Raw genomic sequence first — 13,519 nt, 5'->3', positions numbered from 1 at the left:
TGACCAGCCCTACCCTCAATCATGGTGGGGGTGCCAATCAGGCTGGTTGACCAGCCGCAGTGCGCATCATAGTGACCAGTCATTCCAGTCACTTGGCTTTTATATATATAGATAATACTGGAAGTCCTAGCCATAGCAATCAGACAAGAAGAAGAAATAAAAGGCATCCAAATTGGAAAAGAAGAAGTAAAACTGTCCTTATTCGCAGATAACATGATATTGTACATAGAAGACCCTAAAGACTCCATCAAAAAACTACCAGACTTTTTCTACCTCTTTTATTTGGAATTTATAAGACAGCATAAAAATAGGGGGTTGTTTTTAAATCTCATAAAATGGTAGGTAGAGTCCTGAAAATGATTTTCATGAATGCTACTGAGAATGGTAATATTACACATAATGAGTACATATATCCTCATCATGTACCAGGCATGGAGTCAGGTGTTATATACGTTTATCTCCTCTGATCAGCAGCACAACTCTGGAGGTGGTTGTGATACCATTTTATTGATGAGGAAACTGAGGCCTGGGGAGGTTAAGTAACTAACCCAAGATCACACAGGGGGTGTGTGGCAGAGAAATTTACATATACATTTATTATGAATATATTAATATATATATATATAAATATTAAACTATCTGTTTCATCCCACCTATTAGGACTGACAAAGGTCTCTTAGGTGAAGAAAATCGATAACAAGGAAGACAAGGGGTCTTCCTTGGAAAGAACAGGTAGACAGGCATCTGTTCCCTTTTTATGTAGACATGGACTATTACCAAATCATCTTAGGGAGGCTTACATTCCTATGTTTAAAAATCATGGACTATTACCAAATCATCTTAGGGAGGCTTCCATTCTTATGATTAAAAACAGAAGATGGCCGAGACCGGCTTGGCTCAGTGGATAGAGCGTCAGCCTGCGGACTGAAGGGTCCTGGGTTTGATTCCGGTCAGGGGCATGTACCTTGGTTGCGGGCATATCCCCAGTAGGAGATGTGCAGGAGGCAGCTGATCGATGTTTCTTTCTCATCGATGTTTCTAACTCTCTATCTCTCTCCCTTCCTCTCTGTAAAAAATCAATAAAATATATTTAAAAAAAACAAACAAAAAAAAGAGAAGATGCAAAAAATAAAAAAATAAAAATAGAAGATGCTACAGCTGCTTTCGTTAATTTGTTCAAGTGATCCTTAATGTCAAAAATCTCTTGCTCCAAGTCTTAGGGCTTCTGGGTTTGCACATACAATAGAAATCCAACATATAATTAAAAATATTGACTGATTAGGTTTTTTCATAACAAAATAATCCATGCTTTCTAAAGAAAGTGGAAATAATAGAGAAGAGCATTAGTTTAGTAAAAATTGAGACATTTCTTTCCCCTTCGCCTACGCTGTAGTTACGATTAGATATTTCTGGAATTGCTGGATCATATGGTGATTCTATGTTTAATGTTTTGAGAAACTGCCATACTGTTATTCGCTATGGCTGCACCATTTTACATTCCTACCAGCAATGTCCACACACTTGCCAGCAAGGGCCTGCACTCTTGGCCACTGTACATGCTGCCGATCCAAGGTGGGCTGGGGAGAGGAGAGAAAAACAAAGTGATTGGATACTCTTCTGTACTGTTTCTATTACATCTTATGCTGTCTTGACCCATTGCCTTTTTACCTTCTAGGAGGAAAATGCTGCTAAACATAAACCTGATTATTCTTTGTTTTGGAGGAGACTGATGAATTTTTATTACTATTTGCCTTCACTTTTTCTCAATAGCATTCAATACTCCCCCAACCCCTTTGCTTAGCATCATTGTATAAGTTTACTGAGTATCATGTATTAGTTATAGGGTAAGTAACACATCCATAAACACATACACTATAGTATATAGTGTATACATACATATATAGTAAAATATATATTATGAAATATATGTCGGGTTCTAATCATAATTTTTCTGGATACTTCTTTAGAAACTGGGCAACACTTTTTTAGGATGGGTGGACTATTTTTTGCAGATGGTAATTACATTTTTTTTATTGATAATTGCATTTTTGTAGCTACTTAGGTGGGGCTATTTGAGGACATTGAAACTCTCTGCTTTGATTGACTCTGATAAATATTTCAAGAGAGAAGAATCTATCTAAACCTCAGTATGTTTGGTCTTACAGGTTTCAGAATTATGTACTTTGAAGTCTTTAAAACAGACTACAATTTCTTAAAATTTAATCACTCAATTTACTGTTTATTGTGATACTGTTCTGTTGGAAGGAAGCTTTAACTTAAAATGTTATGCTATAAATAAAGTAATTTTTAAAAATTTACTCCTAGTTGCTGACAGGATTTTGAAAAAGAAAGACTATCCGCTGTATATAAACCAGGACTGCCACAAAGTTGTTGTTTCACCGTACATGGAAGCTCACTTGAAAAAGTTTCAGGTAAGGTCATCTCTTTTCTTCCATTTTTGGGAACTTACCGCTTGATCCCACCCCGCAAAAAATAAAGAAAAAGTTGTGAGTCTGTTACTGTTTGAATCTTATTAAAGAGGGATATCAAAATAGTTTCCTCATATCTGCTTAGTGCAGAATGAATTTGTCTTTTAAAAGAATCTTTTAGTGTGCCTTATTTAATTTATTATACACTTTTAAAAATTAAAATTACTCCAATAATAACACAATATTTTTTTATGCAGAGGCATAGCTACATTTCTCTCTTGTGTCTACTGTCATTGGGCATTCAAAATAATGTTTCCTGCTCATTTTTTCTAAATTCATTATCTTTAATCCAAACCTGCCCTCCTTTTCTGTTCCTACTCAGGTGTTTGTTTGTTTTTAATTGAAATTGTAATTTATTGACATATCATAGAAGTTTATTACCAATTAAAAAGGAGAGAATGGAGGAGGGAAATATTTATATACCTTAAGTAAAGGAAAAATTTTTTTTTCTTTTTACTGAGACAAACACAAATGATTGTGTTCATGATTTTTTTTCTTTTTTAGATTTCATTTCATTTTATTTTTTTATTAAATTGATTGGGGTGACATCGGTCAACATGAACATATAGGTTTCAGGTATGGGTTTCTATGTTACAAGATCTGTATATTGCACTGTGTGCCCATCATCCAAAGTCAGATCTTCTCCTGTCACCTTATATTAGAACCCCCTTCTTCCTCCACCCCCCTTCCCTCTGGCAACCACCACACTGTGGTTTGTGTCCATGAACCTACTCAGGTCTCAAATAGCACCACCATCTACTTAGTCCACCAACCTGAAAACTAGAATTCATGATTAGCTCTTTGTTTTTAAAAAATATATATATTTTATTGATTTTTTACAGAGAGGAAGGGAGAGGAATAGAGAGTTAGAAACATCAATGGGAGAGAAACATCGATCAGCTGCCTCCTGCACATCTCCTACTGGGGATGTGCCCGCAACCCAGGTACATGCCCTTGACCGGAATCGAACCTGAGACCTTTCAGTCAGCAGGCCGACGCTCTATCCACTGAGTCAAACCGGTCTTTGTTTTGCTTCGGCTTGAACATTCATTTGGTCACTCAGTCTTGTCACTTGCACTGGCCTTTCTCTCAGCAGAGTTGCCTTTCTTTCCTGTATTTGTCTAACGCCACCAAAGTTGTCTTCCTGAAACTCAGACCTGACTCTGATATGCCCTTGCTTGAAAAACCTTACTGAGGTTCCCTTCTTTCCTAAGATAACTCCGAAGTATTAAGCAGAGCTTATCCATGTAAAGGTTTGCAATTCAAAGCTCTTAGCAAATTTTCTATTTATCTTTTTTACTTTCCTTTTTAGGTATTTTCAGGAATATCTAAGAGGACAGTGCTTCTGACGGGAATGGAAGAGCTCTGCCTGATGGATGAGGAAATTGTAGGGGATTACGTTAACATTCACTTTCAGCGGACGAAGAATGGAGGTGGAGAAGTGGACATGGTCAAATGTTCTCTCAATGAGCCTTGCACAGCATACTTTCAAGAATAGACTTATGGAATCATATGACAATTAGAGCATCTGAGCCCAAATCACTATCAATGTTTTACAAAAATGAGTACCTTTCTCCTTAAAAAAATGAAACTTTTAACTTTTAATTCTTAGTGTCCATATATTCTTAGAGACAAATATATTTTTATGGTTCTGAATTCTTCTTTGTTTCCAACTGTGCTGCATTTTTACAAATGCGAGAGCTCACTGTATTAAAAACACTTGTGTTCATAACTTATGTGGATTGGTGCCATGTCTGTTGAAATCAATTGTAAGTGATACAATTGTTTCCCTGCCACGTTGGCTGCCTCTATCATAGTCATGTGGGCCAATTCTGTTTTATTTCCTTTTTTTGGTAATTTATCTTTAATATTGAAAGTATTACAGATGTCCTCCCCCCCACCACGCCCCCCATTGACTCCTTCTAGCACCCCGCCCTCCTGCCCCAGGCCCTCACCACACCCAATTCTGTTTTGACCCCAGCTCCACCAATATGCAGACTTGACTGTTGACATTTTCCAAAAGAATTGTTAAATTCAGCAGTTTGTGATTTCTGTAGACTTGACTGAATTTCCAAGGAACTTCAAGAGTGATCATTTCCTGTTTTCCTTAGTATTTCCACAGCTTCAAAGTATTTCTCAGAGCCAAGTATGGCTTTCTTCTTGAACTTTCCTTCAGCCAGCGTGTCAAATGCCCTCTATTCCTTCCAAGACATCCCCTCTCCCAACAGAACTTGTAAAGACTAGAATTCTCTTTCTTTTACTCTCCTGGTTAAAAAAAAATAGGTTTAAGGGATTGAAAACCTTGGAATGAAGAGAAAGGTAAATGCAGAGCTACTTATCACCCATGCTTGGTGCTGGGGAATGCCTGAAGGGAAAAACACAGTACCTGTCCTTTAGGAGCTAAAACTTGAGCTGGAGAGAGACCCAGTTTAATAGCATCCCACTTTTTTAATTTGCAGAAACTTTAAGTGAAAAAATTCAGGGTTCCTATTCAGAGAAGGTAAAATTACCTTATGTTAATAGAGTATGTTTCATGAAGCCAACAGCAGAATTAAATTCATATTAAAATGCTGGTAGAAATGAAATGGTTTTAGGAAAGATTCTAAACTTAAAACTACCCAATGCTGCTTGCCATCTAAAATAAATGAAGGAAAGCTAAAAAAAAATACAGACAAATACATGCTTTGTTTTTCTTCCGATATTTTATTTTTAGGTTTTAAAGTTGTTATACTGTATCAGAAGTAGTCATTATTCTCTCACTTCTCTTTGGAATGAGAGTTGGTGCCTACAAACTAGGCATTTATAATAAATCTTCATACTCACTGTTTTAGAAAAAAACCTCTCATTGTGTTAGTTATTCTTTGGAAACAGTAAGATTATTTCAGTTTCCCAAAATATAAGAAGAAAAATTGAAAAAAATCTTATTTAATTCTATTGGTTTGGTCTCACTAGCCTGACAGTATCCTTTTTAGTGTGGGCAGACTGCCAATCAGAAATAAACTTTTCCTAATATTTAGGACAATGTTTGATGTTGGGAGCCATTAGAGATATTGGCTTAGACAAAGCCATCTTAAGAACAATAAGTTACTCGTTAAACTCCTAATTACCAGAAACCACAGGTGTCCTGCTATTTGGCCAGCAGCTAAAGATAACCATCCTATACCTTGAAACAACAACCGCCACATTCCTGAACCTGCTTGCTGATAAGCTAAAATCCATAGGCTCCCCCCTCCCTCCCTAAAACAGCATATATTCTGCGGCTGTAAGAATAAAATTTGAGGCTTAATCAGAACACTGTCTTGCCTCCATTCTTTCGTGTCCCTTGTTTGTCTCATTCTCCTAGGGTGTCTCTTCGTTCCCCCGTTGTTGTCCCGCAGGTCGGGACAGTTTGAAGCAGTCACTTTTCTTTCTTTTGGAAGCCCTTCCTCAGGCAGTAAAATAGATAATTTTATTCAATTCTAAATTTGTACAGTTTTTTTTAATAAATGTTACTTCTTTTAGAAAATTATATCTTTTCTCTTTTCATCACACCAGCCATGCGTGATATGGCTGGATCTCAGAAATCAAGCATTGGTTCCCTGCTTATTTCTAGAGTTTTAAAGATATTACAGGAGGAATGTTGTCTTTGAAAATCTTCCAAGAGATATTGTATTGATTATTTAACACATTGTATTTTAAGTTAGGAAGACTTAAATTGTGTGTCCAGGATGAAATAGCTCTTACTAAAGGTGTAAAAAGATGTTATTAATATAATAGAGGCCTGATGCATGAAATTTGTGCAAGAGTAGGCCTTCGCAGCCACGGCAGCTGCCTCGATCCCTCCCTCGAAACCCCTGGATCCCTCCCTGGCAGCTGTGGCAGCTGCCTGAATCCCTCCCTTAGAGCTGAGGCTTCATCTGGAAGGTTGTCTGGAAGGACATCTGGTCTAATTAGCATATTATGCTTTCATTATTATAGATAAGTCAGGAAAGATAGATCTGTGGAATTACAAGTCCCTCTTGCTGTGTGTGGCTTTATCAGTCAAAGAAGGCTAGGTTATGCTGTGATACCAAACCACCTCCCAAATCTCAGTGGCCTAACAAAATAAAAGTTTAATTCTCATTCATGTTGAATGTCTAACAAAGGTCGGTAGGGAATTCTGTCCTAATCATTGAAGGCCCCATCTTAAGACATTCTTCTGGAATCCTGGAGGTGGGGAAACGTGATGTCGGAAAATCTTGCACTGACCTGTGTCATTTCTTCTCACAGCCCATTGGCCAGTAATAATCACATGGCCTCACTAAAATGTAAGGAGACTAAAAAATTTTGTCTAAAAATGAAGAGGACCAGAAAGAGTGGAGCCATAATGATAAGAAGTACAGTATGTTTTGATCCCCTGGTCATCAATCTCTGGATCACTCCTCTTCACATACAAAATACACTCACCCATCCCCAATAGAGAAAAGCAAAATTTCCCCCCCAAATGGGAGCAAATTAAACATGCATGAATTCTAGATGATATGTGGTAGTTTCTATGTCAGGTTTGAATATTACTTCTCTTTATCTAGAGAAGAACTCATCTCCCAAATCTCAGTGGCCTAACAAAATAAAAGTTTAATTTACATTGGTGGAATTGTTACAAAAAACTGCAATAAACTCTATTACAGCTGGAAAAGGACAGTATGGGAGACAACAATTACTGAGCCAAAGGCATGCTGAAATGCCACTGAGTAGATGTGGACTCCATACCCACTGGACATGGAATTTTGATTGGGCCACAATTCCATTCCCTGGAAGTTCTTCTCTTACTCATTGTTCTCATAACTCCTCAACATTCTTCTTTTCCCATTACTCTTCTTGGCCATATCCAGATTGGGCATTCAAAATATATCTTTCTTGGGTATCAAAAAGCTTTCTGACTCAGCATACTTCCAATGACCAATGTTTGGGACCAAAGTTTTTGAAATTTTGCACATTCACAGTCTACTCCTGGTGGCTAGTTAGCTGGTAAAATTTAAAAAAAAATAGGTTTCTTATTTATTTTATTTTGGTCAGCTTACATGCACTAATAGGCACACTCACAGTTTTTTTCTAGACTTACTTTTTAGAGTTACAATAATTCTGTTTTCTTGGCCTATTCTTCTCTCCCTCCCTCTATCAAGCCACTTTCAGCTTTTTTTCCCCTTGAGCCGGTTTGTCCAGTCGACTGAATTCTTCACCCTAATTGGTGTTTTTGCTTTGAGAGACCTTAATCTGCTCAGAGATTTAAACCTTGATTTGATCCTTGCCAGAAGGCAGTTTGTTATTTAATGGTCTTAGTTTTATCATTTGAAAATGAGAAGTGTTGTTACTTCCAACACTAAAAGTTCCCATATTTCTGGACTTTATTTTCTTTCATCCCTGCTTGCAAAATGGCTAATTATGCCAATCATGTTGCTCAGTGGTTCGATCATTGGCCTGAGTATCGAAAAATCACAGTTTATTTTCTGCTCAAGGGCACATACCTAGGTTGTGGGTTCACTTCCCATGCCTGGTTGGGGCACGTGCAGGAGGCAACTATTCAATGTGTCTCTCATCTCTCTCTCTCTCTCTCTTGCTCTCCCTCTCTCCCCGCCTCCTCCTCCCTCGGTTTCCTCCCTCCCACTCTCTGAAAAAACAATGGAAAAAATATCCTCCAGTGAGGATTAAAAACAACAAAAAGGAAAGGCCAATTTATAAGCTCATTTCTTTCGTATATTACTTTGTCAAGTGCTCCTGTTTAGCAGATGTATGCTACTATAACCTCACAGGAACTTCATTTTTTTTAATATGACTTCTTCCTTAATTCAAGCTTGCCTTCTTTCAATCTAACAGCACTGACTCCCTTGCCTTCTTTCAACCAGATCCTTTCACTTTTGCACATACTGCATGTTTACTCCACTCATCATTAAGCCCTTAGGACATCAGGCTCTGGTCAGCATCAAACTATCTTAAGAAAAAAGCCTCAGATCTGCTGATCAAAGGAACAGAGTTTCAGTCGCCTTTAAAGACAACATCTTGACCTCAGTTGTGTTTCAGCCCCAGGCCTATGACAGTGGGGAACCCAACCCACCATACCCTCACCAAACCAGAACTGCCAAGGCTGGTATCTGGACCTGATTTAATGATCAACTACCCACTCTGCTGGCCCCAGTCAATCAGTAGAGCCCATGGCCACAGCTCCCTTAGTTACTATGACTAATGGTTTCCCCCCTTTGTAATCAATCCCCTAGAGGACATCGAGGAGTCAACAGGTCTTAGGCAAGCTCACCTGTGTCTGTGGGCTCAGCACCATTTCCTTAAATAAACCTGTACTTTCTTTGCTACCAACTCCTGTTGGCATTTTCGTGGGCTTTGATGTGTGTAGGCAAACAAACCCCTTTAATTTAGTAACATTACTCATTTTGTTGTTCACACTCTTTTCTAAAATAACACACACTACAAACTAATTAGGTATAATAACTGCCTTCTAATTTATCATGTGTGAGTTTTACCACATGTTTTTCAACTACATAATATGGATCAGTATCCTTGTAATCTCTGGTAATTATTTTTTAATTACCTGCCACTTAATTCTTAAGCCAAAGCCATGTAGTATTTAAAAATACATATATTTTTATTGATTTTAGAGAGAGGAAGGGGGAGGGAGAGTGATAGAAACATCTATGAGAGAGAACATAGATCAACTGCCTCCTACACACGCCTTACTGGGGATCTAGCCCAAAACCCTGGCAGGTGCCCTGACAGAGAATGGAACTGTGACCTCTTGGTTAATGGGCCTGTGCTCAAGCACTGAGCCACACCGGCCAGGCCATGTAGTATTTTCTATTGTGTTGTGGATTGTCTCCCACCCACACCCTCTTGGGCTATAACTCCCATTCTGAATACCAATTTCTGTATCAATCAGGATAAACTATATGATAAATGATCTCTAAATTTCAGAGATCTAGAACAACGAAAGTTTATTCCTTGCTCATCATACATGCCCATGATAGGTCAATAAAAAGAATGCTCATGGTCGACACTTGGAGAACCAGGCTACCAGCAGCCACCATCTTTATTGTCGGATGCTGTGCTGGAAGGAAAGGACTTTGGAAGGTTTTGAACTGGCCATTAAACTCTTGGTGCAGAAATCTCCCTTCCATTCACAACTCAACCGGAGCAGAGTACATGGCTCTTCCCAACCATAAAGGAGCTTGGATGTTCAATCCTATGATGTGCTTAGAAGACAGAAAACCAAAACTGTATAGTGATGACATTCATAAGATCCGGTTGGTATTCAAAAAGAAAAGATGCTCATTCTTGAAAAATACACAAAGTATAATGAAGATAATAAAAGTCATTAAAAATCTGCCCTGGCTGGGTAGCTTAGTTGGTTGGAGTGATGTCCCATACACCAAAAAGGTTGAAGGTTCTATTCCTGGTCAGGACACATACCTAGGTTGTGGGTTCAATTCCCCGGTCAGAGTGTGTATGGAGGCGATAGATAGCATCGATGTGTTTCTCTCTCTCTCTCTCTCTCTCTCTCTCTCTCTCTCTCTCTCTCTCTCTCCTGGTTAATGGGTCTATGCTCAAGCACTGAGCAACATCGGCCGGGCCATGTAGTATTTTCTGGTTAATGGGCTTTGTTCTTTCTCTAAAAATCAATTAAAACATATCCCCAGGTGAAGCTTAGAAAAAAAATCATAAAAAAAATCTCTCCTCAGAGATAATGGTAAACATTTTATGTCCTTCCTTCTAATCTCTCCCTCCCCCAACTATATCATATTTAATCTTGTGAATATTATTTCCCTATTGTTGTCCATTAAAGTTATTTTCAATTTTTTCACATTTATAAGTGCTATGATATTCATAAACCCCGTGTTATCTTGGTGTACAAATATTTTCCTGCAGTTCTGATCTTATTTCAGTTAGGTTGATAGGTTAAAGGATATACATTTTTTAAGGATCTTAATACCCGTGGCTACAATTACTTTCTAGAAAGGTAGGTTTTGGTCTGTATTTTGTTAATATTCCATAAAAGTCATTGCTCTCTTTCAAATTCAAATGCTACTCTTTTAAAATAAATCCCTCTTTATCCCACTTTAGGAATATTCACAATGCACACCACATCTTATGAAAAGAAATGATTATCAAGATACAAATAACCGGTTTTGTTTTGTTTTTTAGTGTCACAAATTTCAAACATCCAAGAAAATGTCAACCAGTTTGATTTTAGACTGTGAGACAAAGACAAGCACAGTGAGGTAGGAGGCCTTATAACAGGGGCTATCAGAGATTAAAATTTTTTTTTGCATGCAGATTCAATTGTAAGCTGCTAGAGTTATTTTGGCCACATGTGGAGTCATGCTCCCTCAAGGATAGTTTGGCTCTATAGGGGCAGAAAAAGTTTTCCTTAGCCCTTTTAGAATCCGTGGCTTAATCTGGAAATTAAACTGACAAAGACAGCTTAACAAAGACAGGAGAAAAGCATACAAATTAACTTAAGATAAATTTTATGTGACACAGGAGCCTTCATATGGAACTAAAAACCAGAATGGTTACACCTGAAGAGTGTCAAGTTATAGCAAGTGAGAAATGATAGGATAGGCTATCAAAATGTATTAAACCAGGGGAAGGTTGGCCTGCTCATTCAGATTGTTCTCTGTGTCCCTTAGTATTTGGAGATAAGGGTCCTCCTTCCCTCTGGGTAAAAAGGAGGGCACCTCTCACAGGAGGGTTTTATGACTTGTTTCTGGGGAAGGTCAGAAAGTCCTTCTTGCATATGCCATTTCTCATATTCCTTCAATTTTAAATATGCACTATGCCAAGGTATCATGTTTCAGGGTAGCACGTCCTTGTCAGTGCATACAAGTAGGAATAGTTGCCACATACAAGTTTAAGGGTTGCTCTATACCCAGTTCAACGACACCGATGGGTAGACCTGCATTCCTGGCTAATACTAGATCTTTCATTATCCCTAGAAAGGATGCCCACTTGGATTATGGTGCTCATGTCCTTTTACAGTTAATCTTTGTTTCCATCTACAGCCCTTGCCACCACTTTTCTACTTTTTCTCTTCATAGACTTATCTTTTCTGGTTAAATGGAATTTGTACAATATGTGATCTTTGGGTCTGGTTTCTTTCACTTAGCATGATGCTTTGAACTTCATCTTTCTTGTAGCATGTATCAGTATTTTGCTCCTTTTTATTGCTGAATAGTATTACATTGTACATACCATATACACTTAACTGCATTTGATTTATCCTTCAAGCAACTGATGGTCATTTAGGTTATTTCCACTTTATGACTATTATGTATTATGTTATGAGTATTTGCATGCAAGTCTTTTTTTGGACATGTTTTCATTTCTCTTGATTTGTTATCTAAGAGTGAATTTCTTGGTCATATGGTAAATTCATACTTAATATTTTAAGAAACTGCTAAACTGTTTTAAAAGGTGGCTGTAACATTTTACTTTCCCACCATGTATGAGAATTCTCATTTCTCCATATTCTTGACATTAGTTATCTGTCTTCTTGATTACAGCCATTTTAGTGTGAAGTAGTATCTCATTGTGGTTTTAATTTACATTTCTTTAATGACTAGTGATGTTGAGCATATTGTCCCATGTATATTATCCACTAATGTATCTTCTTTGATAAAATGCCCATTCAATTTTTTGTCAAATTTTAAATTGAATTGTCTTAATATGTTCAAATTGTAAGGGTTATCTGTATATTCTTGTTACAAATACCTTATCTGATTTGCAAATATGTTCATGGTGCTCTTTCATTATAGTGGGATATATTAGTCAGGGTATGCTAGGTAATATTGTTGAAAAAATTCAGTGGTTTAAAACTTCAAAGTTTTATTTTTCATTTATGTACATTTTCTGATGGGTCTAGGTAACTCACTAGTGCAGCCGTGGGCAAACTCGGGCCCGCGGGCCGGATCTGACCCGTTTGAAATGAATAAAACTAAAAAAAAAAAAAAGACAGTACCCTTTTATGTAATGATGTTTACTTTGAATTTATATTAGTTCACACAAACACTCCATCCATGCTTTTGTTCCGGCCCTCCGGTCCAGTTTAAGAACCCATTGTGGCCCTCGAGTCAAAAAGTTTGCCCACCCCTGCCCTAGTGCAATTGTGTTCTATACTAGTATGTTCTCAGTGATGCATGTTCTCTTCAATACATGAGCACCAAGGCAAAGAGAGCCTTGGAGACTCTTGCACATGCAATGAAATGCTTCCACCAAAATATATGAGATATGTCGATTCTTCTCACATTTCATTGGCTGCCTGAATCATATGAACATGCTTAACTTCAAACATTGAGTGAGTCAGGGTTATTCCTCCACTGTCCCTGAATGGAGAAGATCAAAGAATATTGGTGAATAGCACTAATGGCTATCTATCCTGGGGGGAGACAAGCAAGAAAAAAAAAGATACTTTTAGAAAGGGGTGAGTGCTATTATGATAAAAAGGATGATGGAATGACAATTAACACATTGTGCACAAATCACGAATTCTCGCTTCATATGACACAGTGTTTTACAAAGTATCATACTTTAAAAAGATATTAGCTTGTAAGAACATGTAATAAATAAGTTCAAAATGCAATGGGTATTTAACTTTAAAGCGTGCCTTTAACATTTATGTGATACATTTTTTGTACTCTTTCAATAGAAGCTTACATGGCCACTGGGTAAAGCTAGCAATAAAAGTACTGGTCTGCAATGTGTTAACTGGGGGAAACAAATTTATTTATTTAAAAAAATATGTTTATTGATTTCAGAGAGGAAGGGAGAGGGAGAGGAAGAAACATCAATGATGATAGAAAATTGTTATCAGCTGCCTCTTGTATACCCCCACACTGGGATTGAACCCCAAACCCCGTGATCTCCAGGTTCATAGGTCGATGCTCAACCACTGGGCCACACCAGCAACGCTGGGGGGAACAAATTTAGACTAGGTGATCAGAAACAGTGTTTCTAAAGAGGGCTCACTTGCGCTAAGATTCCAATGGCAGGAAGCAGCCAGTTGAATG

At 37.8% G+C, this 13,519-nt stretch overlaps 1 protein-coding gene across 1 annotated transcript in view; it reads left to right on the top strand.

Moving 5' to 3' along the window:
* NMI (N-myc and STAT interactor) overlaps positions 1-4,225 on the top strand; it is a 26,046-nt gene extending 21,821 nt beyond the window's left edge. Inside the window, exons 7-8 of the mRNA XM_015559805.1 lie at positions 2,326-2,432; positions 3,802-4,225. Coding sequence (XP_015415291.1) covers positions 2,326-2,432; positions 3,802-3,987 — 293 coding nt within the window. The 3' untranslated portion in view covers positions 3,988-4,225. The remainder of the gene's footprint in view (positions 1-2,325; positions 2,433-3,801) is intronic.
* The last annotated feature ends 9,294 nt before the right edge of the window (positions 4,226-13,519 follow it).

Source organism: Myotis davidii, unplaced genomic scaffold (genome assembly GCF_000327345.1).
Source record: "Myotis davidii unplaced genomic scaffold, ASM32734v1 scaffold753, whole genome shotgun sequence".
Lineage (NCBI taxonomy): Eukaryota > Metazoa > Chordata > Mammalia > Chiroptera > Vespertilionidae > Myotis > Myotis davidii.
The sequence above is the reverse complement of the archived record's forward strand: the minus strand, read 5'-3'. Positions and strand labels throughout refer to the sequence as shown.